General features: G+C 46.5%; 1 protein-coding gene across 1 annotated transcript in view; it reads left to right on the top strand.

Moving 5' to 3' along the window:
- Positions 1 to 6,742: 6,742 nt before the first annotated feature.
- The window catches only part of HOMER2 (homer scaffold protein 2), a 58,713-nt gene continuing 40,546 nt past the window's right edge, over positions 6,743 to 24,909 (top strand). Inside the window, exons 1-4 of the mRNA XM_015593451.2 lie at positions 6,743 to 6,750; positions 6,864 to 7,020; positions 14,788 to 14,919; positions 23,412 to 23,504. Of these exons, the coding sequence (XP_015448937.1) occupies positions 6,743 to 6,750; positions 6,864 to 7,020; positions 14,788 to 14,919; positions 23,412 to 23,504 (390 nt within the window). The remainder of the gene's footprint in view (positions 6,751 to 6,863; positions 7,021 to 14,787; positions 14,920 to 23,411; positions 23,505 to 24,909) is intronic.

Raw genomic sequence — 24,909 nt, 5'->3', positions numbered from 1 at the left:
TCCTGCCAAAACCTGCACATTTGCTGGGCTCTGGGCTGGAGTTGAGGAGGGGGAGTGTGTGCATGGAAGAGGGAGAGGGGTTTCTGTGTAGGGGTACAGGGGCGCCATTTGAACATGAGATGACATTTCAGTATTACTGGTGAGTTTTTTTTCTCTCTTGATCCTGTCTTCCATCTCATCCTCCTGTAATCTTTTTACCTATCCTGCATCCTCAGAGAAGCCCCCCCACCTCACCCCACCCCATACAGATATTTGCCTTCCTTCCTGGCTTTGCTTTTCTGAAAGAGCTTCTCAGATTGTCAGGATCTTCACCCACTGCTCTGGACTCCCCACCCGCTCCGGGGAGTCTACGTGCTTTTCCATAGCACATGAGAATGGGTCTGATGGCCCTTCTGGGGCAGCCCTCAGCCTGTGAGCCAGCCCCGGAACTTCATGCAGTGGGGCTTGCAGGACAACGGTGCTGCAAGCTCCTGAAATTCTGTGTAGCCCTCTGGCATATAAGTTAGTGTCATTAAGAAAGCCCGTCAGCATTCATCAGGGATACTCGCCTCATTCCATTCCCTGATGTAGATGTGACCCAAAAAAGAAATCCCCAGTCCGTGGATTTGTGACAAATGTGACTTACACGAGACCTCTCATTTATCAGGTTTCTTCATCTGGGCAGTTTGGGGGCAGGTGGAACTAGCTTTAATACAGTGGGTCTCCCGTGACCCATTTAGGGGCCTTCAGACGTGGCACGGAGCCAGACTTCTGGCTCAGGTCCAGCAGGTACAGGTTGTCCCCAGGGAGTGACTAATCCGTGGTCGTAACAGGGTTTGCGGAATGATTTCTGTGTCCCCACTGATGAGTAGTGCTGTCCGTATCATATACTTAATTCCTTCATCTTCTATTTCTGGGCTCTGTTCCTTAATGTTAATCTATTTATTTGCTTCCTTGTTTCATTTGCTGTAACTTTATAATAATGTATTTCAGTACCTGATATAGCTAAATCCCCATATTGCTTTTCATTTTCAGAATTTTCTTGCCTATCGTACTTAATGTAGTAAGTTTTCCCCATAAATAACTCTGTTTAATTCCAAAAAAAAAATTCCTGTTGATACTTGTATTGTGTTAAATGTATGTGTTAATTTAGAGATAATTGACATTTTTATATTGACTTTTCTCATTAAAAACAGCATATATCTTATTAAAGTTTTTAAAGTTTTCTTTTGTGTGCCTTAGAAATTATATTTATTTTTAATATAGATTTTGCAAACTTATTAAATAGAAACCTAGAATTCGTACCTTTTTAGTTACTACTGTAAATGGGATCTTTAAAAATCTATTGTATTGTCTATGTGGTTGCATGTATAGGAAGGTTATTAATTTTATTTTTATTAGTAACTTTATACCTAACCACCTTACTGAATTTTATTATTCATATTCACTTTTTTCAGTTGATTTTCTTGGATGTTCTAGATGTGTGCTGTGAGCTACAAACAACGGTAACTTTACTGTAGGGGTTTTGTATGAATGTAGAACCACAATATGCTGACGAGTGAGAGTCTTTGCATGGAAGAATGTGCTGGAAGAACCTTTGGTCCATATCTCCTGTTTTCTCCAGTTCTCTGTCCCAGGCTTTGGGGGCTCGCCTCTTCCAGCTTAGGGGCCTGTTGACCGTCTAGAGCGAGGGTTAGGAGCCAGGTGAGCACATGCTTCTGGTGCCTTGTGCCAGGTGCTCAGCCCAGGGCTTGTGTCCTGAGAGCACAAATGAGGCGTCCCAAGATGCCGTGGCGGGGCCAGAAGGACTACTAGGAACTCTTCTGACCGACCAAGGAGGAGGACGTTTGGGCCCAGCGCAGGGCATGTGCGGGGCATGTGCAGATGCAGGTGACTGGGAAGTGCTAGCAGGAGAGGGCAGTGTGGTGAGGGGCAGGGCAAGGTGCCCTGTGGGTCATTCTGATGCACCTGGAGCTGGTCCTGGGGGGACAGAGGCAGCTGGGCGGGAGTGCCTTCCCCATCGAGGTCGGGGAAGACCTTTCTCGGTGCTGTGTGAATGGTGGTTAGAAGTAGTCAAGACTCAAAGCAGACGAACTAATCAGGGCCTCCTCTGAGACTTCGAAACACTGTTAAATGGCTGTAAAATAATGTCTGGACAGTTTTCATTCCCAGCAAGTCGAAGGAGGAATAATAAGAATTGTGAGGTTTTACAGGTTCATATCATCAAAAGCCTGGAGCTGAGCATTGCAAATGAAGGATTATGATAAATTAAAGTATCAGTTTCCTTTTTTTTTTTTTTTAAATTCCAAAAGTAGTCTTGCCAGTTCTTTACAGAATCATCTCATACAGAGCCAGAAATTGTTCTAAGCTGGAGTGGTCTGTCCTCCGAATTGTTTCCGTGTTCCAAACATACATGTGCTGTGCAGAGTGTCTAATTATTCTTGGGGACAATTACTGTCAGGTTCCAAAATGTGTTCAGTGAGCAGCAATTGGTGTTTATTCAGTTCTAAAAAGACTATGGGAACAGTAGGTTATATTGTCTGCTTAAAGAAACGTTTGCCACCCGGAAACATCTGCTTTCTATTTAAAGCACCAAAGAGGGAATGGGAATGATTTGAAATAGACTCCCTGAGCCTCGAACACCAAAAAGAGGAGCATAAATTGGGTACGGAGGTGGTTTCTGGCCTCTGACACACACTCCCTTCAGTTTTTCCCTGCTGGGAAGGAAAGGCGACCCGCTGGGTTTGAAAGTTCTGCTTCTCTTGGATTTTTCTATTTATACTGATTTGCACGCTTTGGGGAACTGACTTCTGTGTCCTAGTTCCAGCTCTTTTACTTTCTCAGGTGAGGCCAGATGCTCTCTGAGTTGGGGTATGCTTTTCTGAATTCTGCGGTGAGGTTTGTAGAGTGTTCTAATTTCGCCCATAAAGATGTAAGGGTTTGTTGTCCAGGGAGCCTGAAATCGCTATGACCCTCGGTTTTCTATGTGGATGATGCCACCCGCTCACAGTCCTGCTTGGAGGCCTAAGTGAGAATATACACAATGTGCTTGGTTTATAGTGAACTTCTATGAAGGTCAGCACTTCAGTTATCTATTTCTGGTTAATAAACTGCCACAAACTTAGCAGCTGAAAATAAAACACATTTCCCTGGCTCAGGAGACTCACTGGGTCCTCGGCTTCAGATGTCACCAAGGTGTTAGCCAGGGCTGGGGTCTCCCCTGAAGGCTCAGCTGTGGGAGGATCCACAGCTTTCCAAGCGATAGTTGGCAGAATTCCAGTTCCTTGAGGGGAGTTGGACCAAGGGCCTCAGTTCCTCTCCAGCTGTTGGCTGGAGGCCACCCTCTGTTCCTGCCGTATAGGCCTCCCCACCATGGCAACTTGCTTCATCAAAGCCAGGAAGAGAGACAGTCAGTCAGGGGACTTTACTAGCCAGACAGAAGTAACCTGCTCACACAAATGACAACCTTTGCCATACTCTGTTGGTTAAAAGCAAGTCACAGGTCCCACCCCTGCTCAGAGGGAGGGTGGTTACACGGGGCATGAGCACCAGGAGGTGGGATCGTTGGGAGACACATCAGAAGCTGCCAAGTATAGACACTGTCGTTTTAGGGAGAGAATATAGCATAATGGTTAAGAGGGAGGATGTCTTTGTCACTTAGCACTGCCTTCAAAGCTCAGATCTGCAGCCTGCCACTTACCATGTAGCCCAGGGCAGGCCCTTGGCCTCTCTGAGCCCATTTCCCCACCTGCATGGCACCTCCCCATAGGAGTGTGGTAATCCTAAGTGAGCACGTGGACAGCCTGGCCGAATGATCAGTAGCCAGTAAATTAGCTACAGGCTTTCTTTTTGTCATTGTCTATTTGGGGCATTTTCTTTAAATACCATTAGGTTTTTGAATTTTAGAAGAATAACATAGAACACTCTGCTGACCTCAGACTTGGTTATTCATGCGCAAATGTCAGTCATACGAGTAGCTTCCTGGGCACAGAGCTGCTGCCAGACTGGCTGTGCTGGTCCTCCCTGGCTGCCCAGGCCTCAGGACACTTGTCTTTGGCCTCAGGAGGGCGGAGGCTCCTCCCATGGCACCCTTCCTCTCAGTGGGGCTGGCGGGAGTCCCTGCAGCTCCTCACCCAGGTCTCGGTGCCTCTCCCCAGGCTGGAGCAGCCACTCAGCCACTGCAGAGGCCTCACTGCGGTGACCAGGGCTGCAGCCACCAAAGGTGTGGCCAGCTGAGTCCACAGTGTTCCCAACAAATCGCGTTTCTGGTTGGGGTCCCGAAGGCAGCCACAGTGGCTTTGGTCCATCCCCAGACCCGAGCGGGCAGATTTGGAGCCGGGCCCTTGTCGTCCGCATGCACGCCTTGACCTGACCGTGGCAAGAAGGCGACTCACTGCCTTGGCTTGTCCCAGATCAGAAGGCTCTGCCACCTTCTCTTGTCTCCCTGCCCTTCCTCCTCCGTCTCTCTCCGCTTTCCTTTCCTCACGTTCTCAGTCCCGTTGGGTGCAGGGACATAGATGCTTATAGAAAGTCACTGCTTGGCCACCACAGCTGTCCCCTTTCCTAACCAGAGCACCTCTGCCTCCCGTGGCCCGTGCCCACATCTTTTGCACCCGAAGATCCTGTTATTGGTCCCACTATTGGCCCTTGCGGGATGTGGGAGGACGTTCGGGAGTCACTCTATGTCATTCACAGTCAGCTGTGCCATTCTAGAGGACTGATGCCGGCGGTAGCGATCACTTCTTCCATTTTTTCCTAGATCGCTTGATAATGTCTCACGTGGGCATCGCCCCAGCTTCCTTGAGGATAAAAATCACCCAGAGCTTTTGTGAGTAACAGAGCTACCCAGGCCCCTCTCCTGGAGAGCCAGGGTCCCGGCTGCTAGTCTGGGCCGGAGGACTTGCATTTTTAATTGAAGTGCCAGCTAATTGCTATCAAAGATCTCAGGATGCTCAAACCTAGACCCTGTCCATCTTCCTTGGTGTGGAGGACACGAGGAAAGGTCTGAAAGTGAGCCCCTCCCCAGGAAGGATGCTGCCCTGACCAAGGGAAGCAGGGATGTTAGCGTGATTCGATGCTTAAAAACCTCTTTGGTGTTACTGCCCTTTCTGTCACTCCCTCCTCTCACACATGCGGAGACCACGGTGTGAGCAAGTGTTTTCCTCTGCGGTGCTGTGCTGCGGCGATTAGCAGAATACGGTGCCTGGGCTGGCTGCAGCACAGCTGGGGATCCAGCTGTGAGATTGCCCGTGGGGGCTTGCTCAGGGGGGCTTTGTATTCGTGTGCACGTCCGCTCTCCACAGGCTGCTCTCCTGACAACAGATGCAGGAAATTAAGGGGACAATATTCCTTTTGTTTCTTGAGCTGTCACCCTGTTGCTGGAAGATGTCAGTTTAGGACTGAGTAGGCGGTGAACTCGGTCACTATTAAAGGAAGAGAAACATCCTAGTAATTAACACCTCCAGCAGCACTTGTCCTGCTCCCCAGATCTAGAAGGAAAGATCCGGGGGCCAGGAATGCTGGTCTCTGTGCATTCTTCTGGAAAGCCGGCCTCTGGAAATAGCTGCATTGAGGTGGCGTGAATAGCCTGCTCTTGGCTTTATTCATTTGGACAAATAGTCATGAAAAAGGCTTCTGCAACCTGAGTCGATGGGTGATGCTGGTATTCATGGTGTTGCTGAGAATCCCTTGTGTAGTGCTTTTCCAGGAAGAAGTTTCTCTCTTTAGAAAGAGCTTCCTTCCCAGGAATGAGCCGTCTGTAGTCGGGATGGGTTCAAAGACCGCTTTGTCTAAAACCGCTTCATTTAGGGGCCAGAACACTTAGAATTCACATTTCCCTTTTGATTTTTTTTTTGTCTCCACTTGAGTGTCCTAGTCTTTCATGTCATTGCTTTTGACATTGTAAGGATTTTTAAAAATTAGTTTGTCTTGGTTACCTTTTGATTTAATTTTTATCTTTAATAAGTGCTTGTTAAATCTGTAGAATTTTTATGAATGATGGGGTGATTTTTACATTGCGGTCGCTTCCTCCCACCCCACCCATTTTATCTTATTTTGAACACTTTAAAAGATTTTGAGCCAGTTTGCCTGAAGACCCTTTCCCCCAAAATAAGTATTTTGAAATGAGTCTGTTTCATTTTGTGTTACTTTGTGCAATAGATACCTTAAAATATGAAATGCAGTGAAATCCATTACCATTTTTATTCATCTGCTTTATCTCTTAATGCTCAATTGTCAAAATCTAATTCCCCACTCAACAGAAACATAGATGATGTGCTAACTTGATTAATAATCACATTAAGAATTTTTAAGCACGTGGAGTGAAATAGCAACAATACAGATGCAAGAATAGCAAAAGAGATAGCTTTGATGAATTTTACATAAAACTCAACAGGTTTATACGTTGGAAACATAAAACTTTAAAGCTTGGTCAATTATGAATGAATGCATCATTCATAAAATGCTGTGAATTTGAGAAATACTTAATGGAAATATAATAGGAAGTTGTAAATGGTTTGCAAAATCCTGAAATTATTGCGGCATCTCCCAAAACGAATTTGTTGCAAAACTCTGAAAATGCCAACAGGACGTCAGAAAAAGAAGAGGACACTTCACAGGATGCAAAAACTCAGCGAAGGGGTTGTTTTAAGCAAATTGCTTATTAGTCCAGTTGCTCCACAGCCTCAGGGTGTTGGGTTCCAGTAACTACCCCGCTGGCTTCTCTTTTTCTCCTCTCTTTGCTTTTCTTATTTTAATCGTCCTCATGCAAACGTATCTTCCCCTTTAAGCCATTAACATCTTTGGGGGCAGTAGGTGGCTTAGAAACCGTAAATTATACATAAAGTCACGTTCCACCGACTCACACAGCGTCGTCTGTCTTCCAGGGAACAGCCTGTCTTCACCACCCGGGCGCACGTCTTCCAGATCGACCCCAGCACGAAGAAGAACTGGGTGCCTGCGAGCAAGCAGGCGGTCACCGTTTCCTACTTCTACGATGTCACCAGGAACAGCTATCGGATCATCAGTGTGGATGGAGCCAAGGTACCACCCCACCTGCCGCTTTGGACATTCCCAGCCATTTATTTTGCATCTAAAGCAATTGAATATGTTTGAAGAGTGGAGGGGAAAGAAGCACCCCACATCCTGCTGCCTTAACACGGATGTCATTATTATAATGTCCGTGAACTCACACATCCTGCTTTTTTTTTTTTTTTCCATTTAAAATTATGGCAAATGGGGAAAAAAAAAATTCCCTGTTACCACATTGTTTTTATAGCTAGTATTTCAATGCCTGTGTAATAATCCCACCAAGGCCCTATAATGTTCTCATCTTTCCCTTCAGGATTTTTTTAGTATTATATATAATGAGCATCTTCGAGCAGCAGCTACCCTCATTTGATCATCACACACCTATTGCTTTCTCTTGGATATTTCCTTAGGTTAGATTCCTGGAAGTAATATGCTGGGTCAAGACATTACCATTTTAGGGCTCTTGATGGATATTGCCAAATTGCTTTCCAAAGAGGTCTTTCTTCCCATGTGTCTGAAAATGCCAGCAGTGGGTATTATAGCTAGTCTGGTTTTGGTGTTATTAGGCAGGGGAATTGAATTTTAGTGGATGGTTTTGGAGTATTTCTTCAAATAATTTTTCCGTAGTATTTTCACTATACTACTGCCTTCCTCGATATTTTTTGCCACGTTATTATGGGAGTGGAATAAAAAAGAGGTATCGATAGAAGTATCACCAGGTTTGCAAAAGAAAAAAAAAGTTGACTTGATACTTTATCATTTGTTTCTGTTTTTAAACTGTATTTATCCTGCTGGATATATTTACATGGATTATCTGCTGTCCGGTGAAATTCAAAGTATCTGAAGCTGAATTCCCTATTTCTCTTCAAAACCACCTCTTTATTTTCATTTTCCAATCACCTGGGCTAAAAAGAGAGAGAGAGAGATGGCATAGAGTGAGTTCTTTTTTAGTTGGTCAGTGGAATCTGTATTTGGTGTCTCACATTCATGCCTAATGTTTTGTTTCAAAACCATAACTCCATAACTTTTGTCCTGGCACAGTCGTGCTAAGACTAGACTTCTGAATGGCCTCCTCACCCACCTGCAGTCTGCCCTGCCCCCTGCCCTAGGTCAGCGCTTCTGGGCAGTCGGAAGCAGGGGAGCTGGGGTCTGGGTAATAGAATCGGGCCTGCTTATTGGTTTCCCCCTCCACAAGCCCAAGCCATGAGGCAGAAGGCTCGGAAGCCTCTGTTGGAGAACCCCCAGAAAAGGTGTGAGAGCCCGCTGGTGCTGTCTCCAGATCTCTGGACAAGGTGCCCTGTTCTAAGGCCAGACTCTCCTCGGCCTGTGTTCTCTAAGCATGTCCTCATATGTGCTCACAGCATCATGGATCCATGTGCTCACAGCGTCATGGATCCTGCAGACAGAGGTGGCTTGGCCCCGTGAGCCTCTGTTTCTTCCTTCCAGTTGCCACAGCCCTTCCTCCTACTCGGGGCGGGAGCCCAGAGTCCTCATTTTACAGCCGAGGTCAAGGAGAGGCAGTGACCTGGCCTGGCAGCTGGCGCTTGCTCCCAATTCATCGGACGCCAGCTCCCAGCCCTTTGGGTTGGAGCAGGCTTCCCTGGCTGCTGGAGGAGCACGCCCTGATGCCACGTCGTGCAGGCATGGTGTTCAGGTTGAATGGCTGGTCTGGCCAACACGTTAAACAGATGCAAGAACTGGTTTTCTATCTAAGCAGGCAGGGTGGTAAGACACGGGTTGTTGTGAAGGAGTCGTGCTCCAGTAACAAACTGCTTGTGTGGAAGGGACTTAGAGGTTGTCGTGAGCAAAGGCACCACAACCTCAGCTGCTGAGTCAACTGTGGGCAGCCCGCAGAGCACAGGCTCTGTGACGGGAGGAGGTGCAGCCAGCAGCGTTAGCAGCTGTCATTCCACACAAGGCACGGCAAGCTCCTCTGCCCCGTCCAACCATTTGGCACATTTACTTGGGGAAGGACGCGTGGAAGGCCTCTCCTTCTCCTGAGAGCAGTCTGTGCCTGCTCGTCACAGAACGAATCTGTGCTTGTCTCAATTCTTCATCCTTCCTAAAACATTGAGACGTTTCCCCTTTGCAGAGAAAATACTTCACATGTCAGTCCCAGCTGCTGCTAAAGACACAGGCGGGCGGGAATACTATAGTGCGTCACCTGGTGTTGCCTGACCTGTAAGGAGTTGTGTGGATCCCTTTCTGTGCATGGGGCCCCCCAGAGACCGCATTCCTCGAGGACTGGGGACCAGGCCTGGCTTGCCTTTGGAGTTCCAGCATCGAGCCAGAGTGGGCAACGCCGTGTGAGCGGGTGATGAGGTCAGGCCTGGCCGCATGCTCTCCAGGCCTGCGGCGGGTGTGCCGTGTCTATAGAATGACAGTGGGCAAAGGTGGGATCACCGCCAAGAGGGAACCAGGATCAGAACCTCAGAATGGCACCAGGGTCGGCCCTGCACGTGGACAGACGGGAGCCATATGAGGGCATCTCGCAAGCCCAGCTTCCCGGGCCTTCTGTGTGAGCCATCCCAGCACCAACAGCCACACACCAACAGCTATGTGATTTGTGGCGAGTTTGGGGCGGAACTGCCAGCTCCATCGCAGAGGACTCCGTGTCCGGAGCATCTGCTAAGTGAGCCATTGCAGCACTTTGGTTTCCTTGTGCCCTTACTGACCGAGGTGATCGTTAGCACCCTTGGGAGAAACTGCCCGTACCCGTGGACAAGACGTGCTGGGAGCTGGCGTTCCTCCCAGTGTCCCCGATGTTCTCAGTCATTTACAGGGTCACGGACACCAATTCTGGAAGAGACCATGGAGATCATCCATTCCATGGTCATTTAGCAGCACCCGCTTTGTGGCCAGCACTGCCTGAGCGTGACCATAGAAGGACGTAAGCCTCTGAAACCTGGCTCATTTGGTGCTTCCTTCAGGGAACGTGACATTGCTTTCAAGAACACGGTCATGGTCCCCTCCTCCACACGTCTCTGGTGATCTTTTGCATAAACAGAGGCACTTTCTCTTCAGGGGCCAGCATATGGAAGGTTCTTAGCACACAGTAGGTTTTCAGTGAATGCTGGTTTCTTTCCTTCCCTGACTGTGGTGAAAGGCAAAGGGAAAAAGCACCCATCAACACCATTCTGGGAGCCGGCCGCGTGTCTCTTAATCGCTGTGACTCAGCGGCTTGTGAAAAACGTCCATCTCCCTGGACTTGGGACGACTTTCTGTGGAGAGGGGAATCCAGGGGCCTGTCTCCCAGTGCGTGACACGCAGCTTCCTCGAAGTCCGGAGCAGGACGGAGACTGGAGGAGCTCAGCTCTTGCTTCTTCCAAGTAGCTCTTGTTACGTATGTTCTGTGCATTTCCCAGTGATGTGCAGGAACCAGGTCTTCCACTGGGGAGTCTTCTTTTCCTCTCCGAAGTTTCAGAAACAGCGCAGGACAGAGGAAGGGGTGCGAGGGCCGGGGGAGCCCACCTCAAAGCTTTATATGAAGCACCCTGCCAGCTTCACCTTCTCCCCCACCCTCACCTTCCCCACTCCCTAGGAAGGCAGCAGTTCTCACCCACAGCGTGTCCCCGACACCCAGGACCTCATCCTCCCGTGTTCCCTCCTGACCGTCCCTCCTGGTGGCCTTCACTCTTTTTCCTGCTGTTTGTCACTGTCTCAAGTCGGCCTCTACCAAAGCCTCTTCTCTTGTCCCTCTGTCCCCTCCTGCTGTATGACATCCTCCACTCCTGGGACCCCATACACTGCTGAGCCCCCCCTCTTTCCTGAGTCCAGAACCCACAGTTCCAGCCACTACTTCTGTCCCCCACACAGTTCCCGGTGCCCAGTGTGAGGTCACCAGCCCCCTTTTCTCCAGCCAGGGCTCACCAGGAAGATCCGCCCCCTGACAACTTTGTTTTAGTTTTGTGTACTTTATGTTTAACTGTTTGTACCGTTTAATGTCTGATAATAAAGCGGGCACTCATGTACCCGCCACCCAACTGAGGAAGCTCATCCTTTACTAGACCTTCAGGGTCCCTTTCTGGGCCTCTCACAACATCTAAATGCTCCTCCCATCCTCCCCTCAAGAGGTTACCCCTCTCTTGAAATTTGCATTTAGCATCTCCTTACTTTTCTTTATAGTTTTGCCACCTGTATCTATGTCCCTAAACCAGAGGTTGGCAAACATTTCCTCTAAAGGGCCTGATAGTAATTTCCCTTTATGAGCCATACAGTCTCTGTGGCAACCATTCAGCTTTTTCTCTTGTAGGGAGGACACAGCTATAGACCAATATGCAAAAGAATGGCTGTGGCTGTGTGCCAATAAAACTTTATTTAGAAAAGCAGACTGCGGGTGGATTTGGCCGGAGGGCTATACTAGTTTGTTGACCCTTGCCCTAAATAGTATATTGTTTAGTTTTGTGAAGTTTGAGCTTTTATATAAGTAGAATGATACTGGAAACCCATACTGTATGTTGTCTTTTGTGACTTTTTATTTTTCTGCTGTGTGTTGTGTTTCTATTTCATCCATGTCGATGCCCGTACCCTGAGTTACTTTCCCTGCTGGGTGTATTTCATTGTATGAATGGACCGCAGCTGGTCCATTCTGCTGGTGGTGGGCATTGTTTTTTGCAGACACTGGAGCTGTGAACATTTTCCATTTCTCCTGGTTCCCCTACGCAAAGCTTTCTCTCGGGTTACACTTAAGACCAAGATTGCGGGGTGGCAGAGAACGTGCATCTTTAACGTTAGCAGAGCAAGCCGTATTGTTCTTCAAAGTGGTTTTGCCAGCCTGTGAGCTCCCATTGCCCTGCATCCTCGCCCCACCCGCAGCATTGTCAGACATGTGTTGGGTTCCATGAGTATGTAATGGAAATGGTAATGCAGTTTCCACATTAGCAGTGAGATTGAGTTTATAACTTATGTTCATGAAACCCAGGCGACCTCATGCTGGCCAGTCTCACAAAAGAGGGGTCCATTCACCTGTCCAGAGCTAAGCCTCCCTCAGATACTGTCTCCTCACCACCACCCCCCATCGCCATGTCCCTACTTCCCACACGCCTGCATGGGGCACTCACCACGCAGACCCAGAGCAGACAGAAGGCCTTTTCACATGCGGCCGCTTTCTCTCACACCTTTATTCAGGCCTAGGAGGGTGAAGGTTAGAAATGAGTTAGAGCCTCCAAGAGAAACAGAAGCATTTTCCACACGCAAGGGCAGTTGTCCCCAGAAATAACTTGGGGATGCGAGAGGGCCATACGCAGATGGAGTGTATCCTTAGAAGCTTCTCGAAAAGCCAAGCTTCTCGAAAAGCCCAGCTTCTCGGGAGGACTTAGTCCTGGTGGGCCGAGCCAAGTGCAGCACGGATGGAGCTCCCTCACCAGTGGGAAATGAAGGGAGAAGCTCCGCTTGACCATTTGGGACAGCATGATTGCTCCGCTGTCAGTCTCGCTGCTGTTGAGAAGGTCAGTGCACTGGGTTCCCTGGGAGAGCAGCCAGCTGGTTGTCTCAGTAATTGTAGTGATGGGCTTCATGTTAGGGCCTTGAAGACTGTTCCTGTGAGCCACCTTTGGTGAGTGTAGCAATGTAAAGGGTCAGGGAGAAGTAGAGGATGGCTTTCCTCCCCCTTTCTTCTCCCTTCTCCCCCTTCTTCCCCCCATCTGGATCTAGGAAGCTCCAAAAGTCTCAGAGCCTTTGGTAAGCTGCTAGGAGACGGCCAGGGCACTGCAGAGCCTGCAGGAACAGTCCGAGGGATTGTAAGAGCTGGTGAAGGGTGAAGGGGCAAGGGGCGGGCTTTCCTTTATCTTCTCGGCTAACCTCCAGCTGTGCGATTCTGTAGGTTGTGTTTCTTACGTGCCTGGGTGCCTTGATGCTGGTGACAGAGTCAGAGGTAGCTGTGCTGAACCAAGATCTAAGCAATCCACCCCACAAAGAGCAGGCATCCCAGTAAGGAATGGGGCGAAGGGCAGAGGCGCTCTCATTACAAAATTCTTAGGAATAGTTCCTGCAAGACTAGCAATTTTTGTCCCAGGAGTGACTAGACCTTTTGTTTGCAATGGGTCTGCTGGGGTGCATGCCCAGTGCAGCTGTGTGGGTAGGAGGGACTTCTTGGCAGTGGGAGTGAGGAGATGGGACCTAGGGGACCGAGGGAGGCTTAGTTTTCATTTTATATATGATGAACTCTCTTCTGCTACTTGCCAGCTCCATTTCGCCTCCTGCGATACCTGTTAGCCTTGTTGTGAGGTTTATGCGAGCTGATGATACAAGCAAAGCACTCAAGAAGTGCTCGATAAATACTAGTTGCTGCTATTAATATTAACTTATACCAATTGTTTTACCAACTAGACTAAGGTTTATTCTTGAGCTAGTGCCTCGTTAGCAAAGTCAGTAGACTCTTGCATATATACATTACAATGACACTTCTGTTACTAGTGACAACTCTGACTGTCCTGATCTCCTTGTTAGCCAAGGCAAAAATCTATGTCCTGAAGTTCTTTTAGCAAAATGAAGTTCCTACCAGGGAAAGCAAGACTGTGCTGTTTAAAAGACCTTTTTCTCTTCCCTATTTCTTCAGAAGAAAAGTTCTGAGTTTACTCTTGAGAATAAATATAGCCTTAATAAGTAAAACTGATGGTGGATTCGCTCCTTAGAATATTTACTCAGATGGCTACTGTTCCTGCTCAGATAATGAAAAACCAGTTGATGAGGAAGTAACCAGTGACTTAGTCCATTAGCGAACATCCAAGAAGACCTCATTTCCAAGGCATTTTTCTGGAGTGTTTTTTAGAGTCTTAGAGCTCCTAAGGATTTCTGCCAGAGGAAGCCTGTTGTGGATACTTTATAACACATCAGTTGTTTGGTGACTGTTTATTTACCTGTCTCTACCCTCTTTCTGACTACCTGCAACTTGAGGACCAGGGATCTGGACTTGTTCATCTTTGTGCCTTTGGCTGGCAGAGTGCCTGGCGTGCAGGAAGTGCTCGGTGAATGCTCGCTGAAGGGACAGATGCAGCGAGTGCCGGGTATCGTCCTCTCACCTCTCCAGATTCACTGTCCACCGTCCCTCACCCTGCTCTGGGCCCTGCGAGGCTGACCTGCGGATTGCATCCCTGGGCTTCCCGGGGCCTCTGGCTCCCGGTTGGGTCTGACCAATGGCAGGTCGCAGGGAGAGAGGCAAGCGTATTTGTTCTGCTGGCTCCCCTCCTCAGAAGCCATGTGCTGGCGTGTCCTCCAACCAAAGGTCACCTCTCGTCATAGCAGTCTGCTCTCCATGACTTTCTCCTCCACGTTGTAGCCTTTTCATTCCCTCGTCCTTTTAGACCAAGGGAAGGTGACACCCAGCACCAGGTCCCTGCCAGTTTCGCTTCACCCAACTCACGCCTGTGTCGTAATCTGCTTCTGGAGACTTAAAGTCGTTTGGGCTGGACACTGGGGCCTGAAGTTCTTTAGAGAGTGTGTAACGTGGCTGGCTATTAAGGGCAACTGGGTGCCTGGCAGCTTTGGGGAAGTAAATAGCAGTTTTGGACACTGCATTTAGAGACTTTCTCCCACTGATAACTTAAGATCTTAGTTTAAACTGACTGCTTTTAAGTCTCTAACGTTGCCTCTCATCATGGTTGTGTATTTGACTCGGGATGGGAGGTGCCAAAAGAGGAAGACGTCAGGGCAGATGTGGCAGAGCGGGGTGCCTGCCATCAGCGTTAGGTCCTGGCTTTGCCGACAGGAGATCGTGTAAGCAGCCTCTGTGGTGCCTGATTCAGTGTTTACATTTCTGCTCTCTGGGCTGTTTTCCTGCAGGTGATTATAAACAGCACGATCACACCCAACATGACTTTCACCAAAACGTCGCAGAAGTTTGGGCAGTGGGCCGACAGCAGGGCCAACACGGTATTTGGCTTGGGGTTTTCGTCGGAGCAGCAGCTGACAAAGGTAACGTGGCCCCCTCCACAGTGTGGCACATGCCGTGTTGGAGGTCGTTGTCATTGGTCGTCGCTGGTGGGGGGATGGAGCGGTGTCTTTGGGGAGCAGAGTTCCTCTCTGCCTTCAATGTCGCCCTTTCTGCTGGGCTGCCAACCTGGACGAGCTTTTAGAAATACCAGGTTCCTTGAAAATGGAGGTGTCGTTGGAGGAAGGAAAACATATCTGACAAATGCTGCTTCAGAGCCTGAGGTTGCAGCATCTGGAAGCAGCTCAGCTAGTCATTCCTTCCTCATGTGTCGGCCTCTGCTCTCACTAACGTTGTTGACCTCCTGGTCGGAGCCCTTAGAGCGAGGAAGTAAGGTGACACTTAATAGCAGTTCCTAACCTGGAGTCCCCACACCCTTAGTGATGTCACAGTGTTGTGTGTATGTTGCTTTTTTCCTAGGGAGAGGGTTCATAGCTTTCATCCGATTCTCCAAGGGGTCTGGGACACACTCTGTGGGTGGTCAGGGAGGTGTCAGGAGCACATCACGACTAACCACAGACTCAGTGACCCCAGGATCTGAGGGGACAAACCGATGGCCTCTGAGAGCCCTCCCCCACCCAGTGGAAGGAGCTGAGAGCTTGTTTTCGGAAAACAGGTTTTCTTTAAGGGGGTGGGAGAGTCCTGTGTAGTTATTAAGAATGTGTTAGTTGAAAGTGAGACTGGCTGGTTTGCGTGACACGGGAACGTTTTGGAAGAATGTCAGTATCTCGAGAAATCCAAAGGAGAGTTGACAATCCAGGCCTTGGGAAGGGTGGGGTGATGCTGCATTTTGAAATGAGGAAGAACAAGCACTATGAGGATTAGAGAGAATTTACAAGAAGTAGAAGCAGATATGATGGTGATTTCTTGAAAGAATGACACTAGAACCTCTGTCTGAAGTGGGCCATGAGGATTGCCTGCCCTTTCATCCTGAATCAGTGCCTGATGGGGGAAAAAGGGGCTGACATCCCCTCCCTGCCGAGTGGCCCCTTGTAACACCTGTCTCATGTCCAGATGATGCAGTTGAAGCTTCTAATTGCTGGGAAGGGTGAGATGGGAGGCTTCTGTCAGAGACACAGGGCTGGTCCCGCCCAAGGCTGGAGGTCACAGACACCCAGGGCGGTCGTAGAGAATCACTCCCGGCTTCTTGGAACAATTTATTCAGTCTTTGGAGGAATCACAGGAGCTCCGAAGGATAAAGGGGGAAAGATTCAATGAAAAGAATCAAAAGAAGGAAGAACTCGAAACAAAAATCAGGAAAGTCATTCAAGCTCGGTTCTTTGTGCCTCTGAGAACTGGCAAGACCTTGAGCTGCACCTGCTTCCAAGCCTGGCCCCTTCTCACTTCTCCCAGACAGAAGAAAATGTCCTTTCATTAAGAAGGAGTACCCCGTCTTCCTGAGCGCTGGTGTCCTTGCTCTGTGACTGGGGCCTGCCATTGTCACAAAGACTTATCAGACAAGTACTCAGATGTCTCCTTTGTTCAAAAGTTTCAAATCAATTTTTCCCTTCTCTTTAAAGAAAAGGATTAACCACACGTTGATAAATTACCGAGAAGCGAGGCTGGCATTTTCAACAAGCTAGCAAAGAGGAACTTAGGCCTGAAGGGTTCCCAAGGCATGTTGCTGAGCAGACATTCCCGACTCCATAGAGCAACTTGCCCCCCAGACCTGAAAGGGGACTTGGTAATCAAACACCACGAGGAGGCTAGAGACAGGGGAGCCAGTGTGGGTATTCTCATTTAAGAGCAGTTTATGCACGCTTCTCTCTTCACCCCCCGGAAGGAGAAGACATACCTTGATCTTCACTGCTTCCCTTATGAGGACCACTTTACATCACAACCGACAAAGTATTACAGGGACACTCTGCTCTTCAGATGGGCTTTCCGAAAATAAGACAGGCTCTCGTTTGTGGCAGACAGAGGGTGGGGCTGCGAGGACTCTGTGACTGACCCATTCAAACCCTGACGTGCACGTGGCATTTGCTTTCGACTCATTTCAGTTATTTCATATGTAATACAAATTTGTACCCTTATGTTCCCTTGATAACTCAGTGTGGTCCTGGAACATTGACCTGTCTCATACCTTTGTGTCTCCTGATCTGAGGGCCAATTTTTTTTCTAAAAAGAGATAGTAATCATTCTTTTGACATGTTTTAGTTAGAATGCATTTGGCTGCAAGTAACAGAGAACCTATCACAGTGCTTAAGTAGATAGTCATTCCTTCCACACAGAAGGGAAGTTCAGAGGTAGACGGTTGCCAGCATTGGCTTGGTGGCTCTGTGATGTTGGGTCCGAGGGTTCTGTGTGTTCTGTTTGTTTTTCCTTTCATTGGCCATTCCCTCATGGTGATGAGATGGCTTCTCAAGCTCCGTCCATCACATCCGCATTCATGGCAAGAGGGAGGAAGCAGAAGGCTGATACCACAACAGCTTCCCTGTAAACTCCCTTAGCAGACTTCTTCTTGGGTCCCATTGTCAGCCTTGGGTCCCTAGGCCGCCCTCCCACTCCCCCAGGAAAACAAACAAAAAAAGCAGGGAATTGGGTTGCCGTGTTCAGCTTCGACTGGTTTTCATTCTCTACCACCTAGGAAATTCCCTGTTCCAGCCAAGTCGAGAATCTGTTAAGCCAAGGAGAAAAAAGAAATGGACTTTGAATAAGCAACTAGGTAGTGTCTGCCACCGAGTCTTCAATGGCCAAGGCCAGAAAAGGCCACAAATAAAATAATAGTTTTTCTTTTTCTATGATAATAATGAGGATGAGGATGATGACTTTATTTAAATTTGATTAAAATTATTGCCACTGCAGAATATGATCCTAACAAGTCAAGAAAGAGGATTTTGGTATACATTTCAGAAACCTTGTAGTTTGAATATCCTTGGATTCACAAGTTTCATTTATAGGGATCTTTTCTAAGGAAATAATTGTAACAGTACAGAGCCTTGGCTGTAAGGATTTTCCTAGCAGCATCATTTGTAGCAATAAAAACAAAAACAGCAACAAAAGCCGAGCCTAAATGTCCAGCAGTAGGAAATTAAATAAACTCCGGTCCATCCTTCACGGTAATACTGTACAGAAATTCAGATGATATAATGGAAGATCATATAATTGCATGGAAATATTAATGTCGTATCATTCATCTCAGAAGTAGCTATAATATGACATATACAGTATCATTCCATTTTTAAAAAGAAATATGTGTAATGGACACAGATACAGACAGAAAAATGTCAAAAGTTTATGTGGTTAGTGTTTATCTCTGAGTGATGATGAGACTATAGGTTTAGAAACATTTTTTCTAAACCATACTTTCTAAATTGATAGGCATATGTGCTTTTTTATAATGGGAGAGTGAGTATAATAAAACTTATGACTTGGAGGGAGGGGTGTTTTAGCAAAGGACAGTCACCTGGCACCTCTGTGACTAGCGCTTCTCCTCTAAGAGGTGGAGGCTGGGAAGGGGACATACTTGCAAGGAGTCTGGTTTGCTTCCAGTTTTTCCTTATTGCAGATAACGCTAGGTCTTTCTAATATAGTGGAGGCCTTTTTTTTTTTTTTTTCGTATTCTCAATTATTTTTGTAGAATAGTTTCCCAGAAGTGATATCACTAGGTCAGTGGGTATGAACATTTTTTTTCCACTCATAATGCATACGTCCAAATGGCTTCTCAGGGGACTGCACCAATACACAGTGTTACTGGAGGTATCTTGCCAGCACCGGGTAGTATAATTGTATTTAATGTTTGCTAATTTAGCAGGCAAAGAATGAGACCTCATTATTTTGATTTGCATTTCCAGTGAGGCTTAGCGATCTTTTCCATAAGTTGCTTGCTTATTGTATTTTTTTATGCATGAATTTTGCCATTTCTCTATTGGGGTTTTCATATTTTCCTTTTCAATCTGTACAAACTCTGTACTGATTATAATGGCCCCTTTTCTATTACACTAGGCTAGCTATAGATATATCCCCCAGGCTCTTGTTTCCCTTCTGATTTAGTCTTTTTTCCTTTTAGATTTGAAAGCTTTAAAGTATTGTGTCATCAAAATCTGTCACTTTCGTGATTTTCTTTTATTTCTTCCAAGTTTAGAAAATTACCCTCTTATTTCTCAAGCAGACGTTTGCTAAATGTTCGATTCTGTTTGCAGGCAGATTTTTTAAGGTTTGATTTTTTTTTTTTTAAATGCCCTTTTAACTCGTCAATAATTTATCATGTTACTGGTTTATGGTAAGAATTTACATTCATTTTGCCCCAATTTACTAACGTTATCTCAATCATCACGTGTTGAATAATCTTCCCCATTAATTTATGATTCTTCTTTTGTCACCTAATTTTTATATAAATGGCAGAGCCTTCCTGTTTCCATCATGCAACTGCTAATACCACATCTTTTTAAGCGAATATCTATCTATCTATCTCTCTGTCTGTCTATCTATCTATCTATCTATCTATCTATTTTTTTATTTATTTCTAAAGAGAAAAAAATTTATTACAATATAAAATGCACTTATAAACTGTCCACAGAAGGCATGTAAGTTTTTACTGTTATGTAAGTTTATTGAGAATACTTTATTCACCTACTGTTGTTATATAAATATTTACTTAAAATGTATCTGATAGGGCTTATCCTACTTCATTGCATTTAAAAATTATTTTATGAAATTTTCTTTTTGATTCTCACCCACTTGAATGCAAAACAAAATCCTCTACAGACTTAGCGTTTCTCTGAGGACAGGAACCAAGTCTTTCTTAAGTGTTTCAGTGTCCCCAGAACAGTCCCAGCACGTAGAGACGACTAGTAAATATTTTTGAATGAAAGAATTCACCCTTTTGTGGAGCTCTTTTACTAAATTTCATGGTTTTAAGGCTTTAGCTGTCATTTTACTTGAAGAAACAAGTCAAAGCAAGGCCAGAGAAACTTTGCTTCCCTTCATTGAACCCCTGTCACATGCCTAGCAAAGTCCATCTCTCACCCTCCAGAGGTCCAGTGGAGGCAGTGTTACCATCCCCATTCTATTATTGTAGAATCTGAGGTTTGGAACAGTTTCATTGCTTGCATTTGAAAGGCCAGTAAGGGTCTGTGTTGGGCATCTTAGCTCAGATAGTAATTAAGCAGGTAAATCATAGGATACTGTCCAGTGCTGGCCTCAGACGCCCTGTGTCCTATCCCAGTGTGGCCTCGGCCACTTATGAAACCATCTGTGCCCATTTGTATATGTATACAGTATGAGGAGTACTTAAGGGTCTCTGTGAGTGCATCGTAAGACTTGTATGTGCTACTCACTCTTCGTATCTCATGCCTGTGAGCTGAGAATACGTGTCCTTTTTCCCTTTTCTTGAGATGTTCTTGGCTGTTATTATTTATAATAGCATTATCACCTTGAAGTCCTGTAGGATGTGTGTTTTGATGTATATGTGACAGTGTTTATTGTCTCCTTTTATAACTGAGGAGAACAGTTAAATCACTGATGTAGCTGAGGAGAGCTGTAAAATTGGAACTTGTCGGGGCACCTCACTCCATATCTGATACTTTCTTCCTCAGGCCTTGTCTTTGCCTTAAAGATTCCCTTGGCCTGTTTCAGAGTTTACGCTTTTATGAGTCATTTTCTTTTGAAGAGAAAGTGAGTACAGTGCTCTTTTACATTTTAAGGTAATGGGGCTTCTCTTTGGAAATAGGAAATCCAATCAATAAATATTTAGCAACTGCCGTGGGCAAGACTCTTGGCGTTCCCATTGGCACAGATTCCTGGATGTGTAGCATGATCACGTGGAAGTCAGATCTGGGCCCAGGCTCAGGTCGACCATTTACTAGCCACGTGACCTGGGGCAAGTCTTAGTCTCCCATGGCTCCATTTCTCTATCTTGAAACTAAACAAGAATTCCTGTCCAACAGAGTGGTAGTGAAGAGCAAATGAGAGAATGTTAAGAGGCCATTAAACTCCTTAACTTGCAGGTGTGGTTTCGCCGAGGTCTGCAGGAAAAGGCTATAAGTACGCCCACCCGGGACAAGGACTGTGGGACACCTGGAGGGGCCATCGTGGTGGGTGACAGGGACAAAGAGAGACGAGCCCATAGGATCTAAAGCTTCGTGCCCAGAGTCTCCAAGGGCTGAGCTAAGGTTTTCACCTTTTGAGTGTGTTCAGTGTAAGGTCAGAGGGGACAGAGAATGGAGGCCCCATGTGCTGCCTGGAGGTGACGTGTTCCGTCACAGCCTGGCAGGGCTTTATTTACAGAGTTGTTTGCCGCTGTCTCCTGCTGCTCCACTCTTTGCTTCCTGAGAGGCAGGAGCAGGACCGGTACTCACACAGCATGCCAGATGCCCTGGCACCCCACTTTGTGCACAGCCCAGCTCAGGTACCGTGGAAATATTTGTCCACTGAAATGGGGAATGAGGCTTAAATCATGTTTGTTGACTGAATGAGAGTGATGCTAGCTGATGACATTTTCAGTCTAGTTTATAAGCAACTTTGACTAAGAGACATGAGAGAAAGGGACCCTGATGGGGACAAGAAGGACCTGGAAAAAAACCCCAGCAATTTGGTTTGGGAGCCTGTAAGGGTTGAGATGCTTGTGGGAAGAGAGCTCACTTTACTGAGCACAGCATGGGCCAGACTCAATTAGCAAGGGCGCGTGTTGGGAACCACGTGCATTACAGTTTTCTTCAAATCATATTTGACTTCTAATTGATTCCAGGCACAAAAACATTTAAAATAAAACCTAAAAATTGTGTCTTTTAATATCTTAATAAGATCGAAAAGCCTTTATGTTGCTGGCAAAAAACCTCTTCGGAGATGACACTCGTATTCTGAGTGATGCCCTACGTAGTTCCTAGCTTAATCCCATCAGGTGAGCTTAGGGAGCAGGGAGATGGGGCAGAACACTCCCAGCCACTGGGCACAGCTCCTCCCTAAGCAGCGTTTGGGTTGTCTGTCAGCAGAGCTGTGTCATTCTTGGGTTAGGCCTGCACCTCTGACATTTTTTCTTCAAGTGGGCAGGAGTGTGAAAGTCTGGAACTCAGAGCTCATTCATTCACTGGACAAACTTATTTGTGCCTGCTTTCTGTCAGGGTTGGGGAGAGGGTGCCAAGAGAAAAGGCATGGACCCTGCTGCCATCAAGGAATTCATGACATGATATTTTTACTTAAGGGGCCCCCTAAAAGGAATGAGAGGGCTTTGTCCACCCCTCCTGGACCTCACATGTTTTAAGCAACAGGTAATATGATTTTCCCCTGACAGCTCTGGAGTATTTAAACGTGGAATGACCGGGCTCTACTGACAGGCCTGCAGTAACACCAGCCAGAACAGAAAGGCCGACCTTGCCTGCCTTGACCAGGGTCCTCAGTTCACTGGCGTCTGTCATCTGGCAAGGGTTTCCAAAGCAGACCAGTATTCTATTGTCAGTGTCATGAACATAGCTCGGAAATGAATGAATTCTCAGCAGAAGTCACAGAATTGTCCCTGTAGCCTTGCGACTCGCTAGCTTTTTTTGTTTCTCAGCAACCACGTTCAGCTCTGTCTTGCTTTGTAGTGCCAGCAGTATCTAGTACAGAATGTTCTTTGTTCAAACAATGTACTTGCTAATTAAACTCAGTTGCTTTGTCAGTGACTGTAAGCCAGGGGTTGATGTCATTGCCCTGGGATTTTAAGAATTTTTTTATTATGAAAATATTAAAATATTTTTTTGAAGTCGAGAGTACGGTATAACAAACACCCATGTATGCATCACCTAATTGTTAACATTTGCCACATTTCTTCATCTGTTTTATTGTTGAAGTACTTTAAAGTAAATTACAGACATCACATTTCACACCTAAATACTTCAGTATTTATTTCTTAGGAAATGACATTTTCCAACATGAACACCACATTGTTAGCACTGCTAATAAAAGTCATAGTAGTTTCTTGATGTCATCTAATCCAGTCCATGTTCACATTTGCTTAGTTTTTCCCTGGAAGTGTTTTATAGTTGCTCTGTTCAAAACAGGATTCAATCATAAAGCTTCATGTCGCATTTTTCTATTTTGCATTTTGGCATTTTACACTTTGAGTGTTTAAAAATCTAGAATGGTTTTATCTTCTCGACTTTTTGGATGTTTTTGTTCTTCATAGCATTGACTTGTAAGAGTTCTTGGATCTTTTGGTAGAGGTTATGAAGTTTTTCACAGATTCTTTTTGTGGTACAGCTCAATTTCTTTTTTTGCATTTATATTAGATTCTGTTAACCAGAGGTGTTTGTTTTTAATACATCATCGTCAAACTAGCTTCAGCGGCTTAGGAATTGATTTGGATCTGACCTTAGCCAGTAGTGTTGACTGGACAAAACATTCCTTATATTCATTTCTTTTTAATCTCAAGTAAAATTTTTCTGGATTTATACAGAATTTATTGGCCTAAAATGAGTGCAAAATAATACAAGTGGGCTTTGAATATCGGCCATGTTTAAGGCTGAGAAAAACCTTAATAACCATTCTTCATGTTCAGTTTGCAGAGAAATTCCAAGAGGTGAAAGAAGCTGCCAAACTAGCCAGAGACAAGTCACAGGAGAAAATCGAGACCTCGAGTAATCACTCTCAAGTGAGTCATTTGTCTATAAAATAAATCCAAGTGTGACCAGTGATTGAGACTCTTCCTTGTCACTTTTGACAGGAAAGAGGGAATTTGGCAGCAGGGTGTTCTGGAGGCTTATCAGCTATGAGCCTGCTGACACTGAGTTGGATAGGACGTGTGTTTATGAGGATCCTAAATTTATCAGGATGTGGTGATGTATTTTTGATGGGAAATGGTTGATGAGATTAGGGCGATGCGTATCCCTGGCCCCTAAGAGACGATCTCTGGTCACCATGTTTAAACACCTGTGGCAAGGCAGGCATTTCCCTTCCATGTTGGGAGGTGGGGTCTACATGAACGATGCTTGTTGACAAGTGCAGGTACCTTGTTCCTGTGAGGGAGAAAACTTGATCATTGCCAAAGAGCCTTCATGTCTGTCTCCCTATTTTAACAAAACTCAGGTGGGAGATGGAATTCCAACAGGTCTGGTTTAGCCAAAGGACATGTGGCTTTGTCAGGAATTGAGTAGTCTGTCTACTTAATAGTGTGATGATGGACTAAAAGAGACCTCTTTTAACCAGAAATAAAGATGCCTGCATTCCTGATGTCTAGATTGGTATATGTAGTGGTGGGTGGACGGGTTGACCTAGCAACAAGGTTATATGTAGAGAGACAGGGAAAGGGAGAATCAGGAGTGAAGATTTGGGGCTAGGGATAAGCATGTCATAGCAGCAGGACAGCCAGGGGCCGAGGTGTGCTGTGGGAGGGAGAGGTGTGCTTGGAGATACTGGGAAAGACCTGGACTTCTTCACTAGCAGATCGTTTACTCGTTTCTATTTATTTATCATCAGGTAGTTGGCAGATATTGCAGGTGTTTGTGACTGTTGATCTGAATTGACATGAGGATTCCCTGTGGATGATAAGGAAGTTAGGGTGAGACAGAGAAGGTCAGTGGAAGGCTGTGGGGTAGAGAATGGCCGGGCCAGGGCAGCCACAGAGGAAGGAATGGCTGTTGGGGACAGCTCACAGAAGAGAGGCAGAAGGCCTAGGCTCCTTGAGCAGTCAAGATCGACACTCTGGGCTTGTCAGTCAGCCTCGCAGAGGCAATGGCCGAAGCCGCGGCTGCACCAGAAGCAGTGCGGAAAGGGACCCGCTATGGGAAGGGAGCCAGCAAAGAAGGCAGAGAAGTCCCACTGTCACCGCACCCCAGGAAGGAGACCACTCAGCATGTCAGTGCTGCAGAGAGGACGGGAGAGAATGCCAGGGGGTGGGGGGCCCTGGGTTTGTCAGCCTCTGTGGCTGACTCTTAGGACAGGAAATTTGCTGGCTCGGGTTTTTTCTTGAAGGCAGAACCTGTATCTGTCTTGAGTTATAGTCCCAGCGCCTTGTCCTGGATTCATATAAAAGATGCCCCGTTTGGGTTTATGGAAAT

This window comes from Pteropus alecto, unplaced genomic scaffold (assembly GCF_000325575.1).
Source record: "Pteropus alecto unplaced genomic scaffold, ASM32557v1 scaffold60, whole genome shotgun sequence".
Lineage (NCBI taxonomy): Eukaryota > Metazoa > Chordata > Mammalia > Chiroptera > Pteropodidae > Pteropus > Pteropus alecto.
This window is presented reverse-complemented; position numbering and strand designations above follow the sequence as displayed.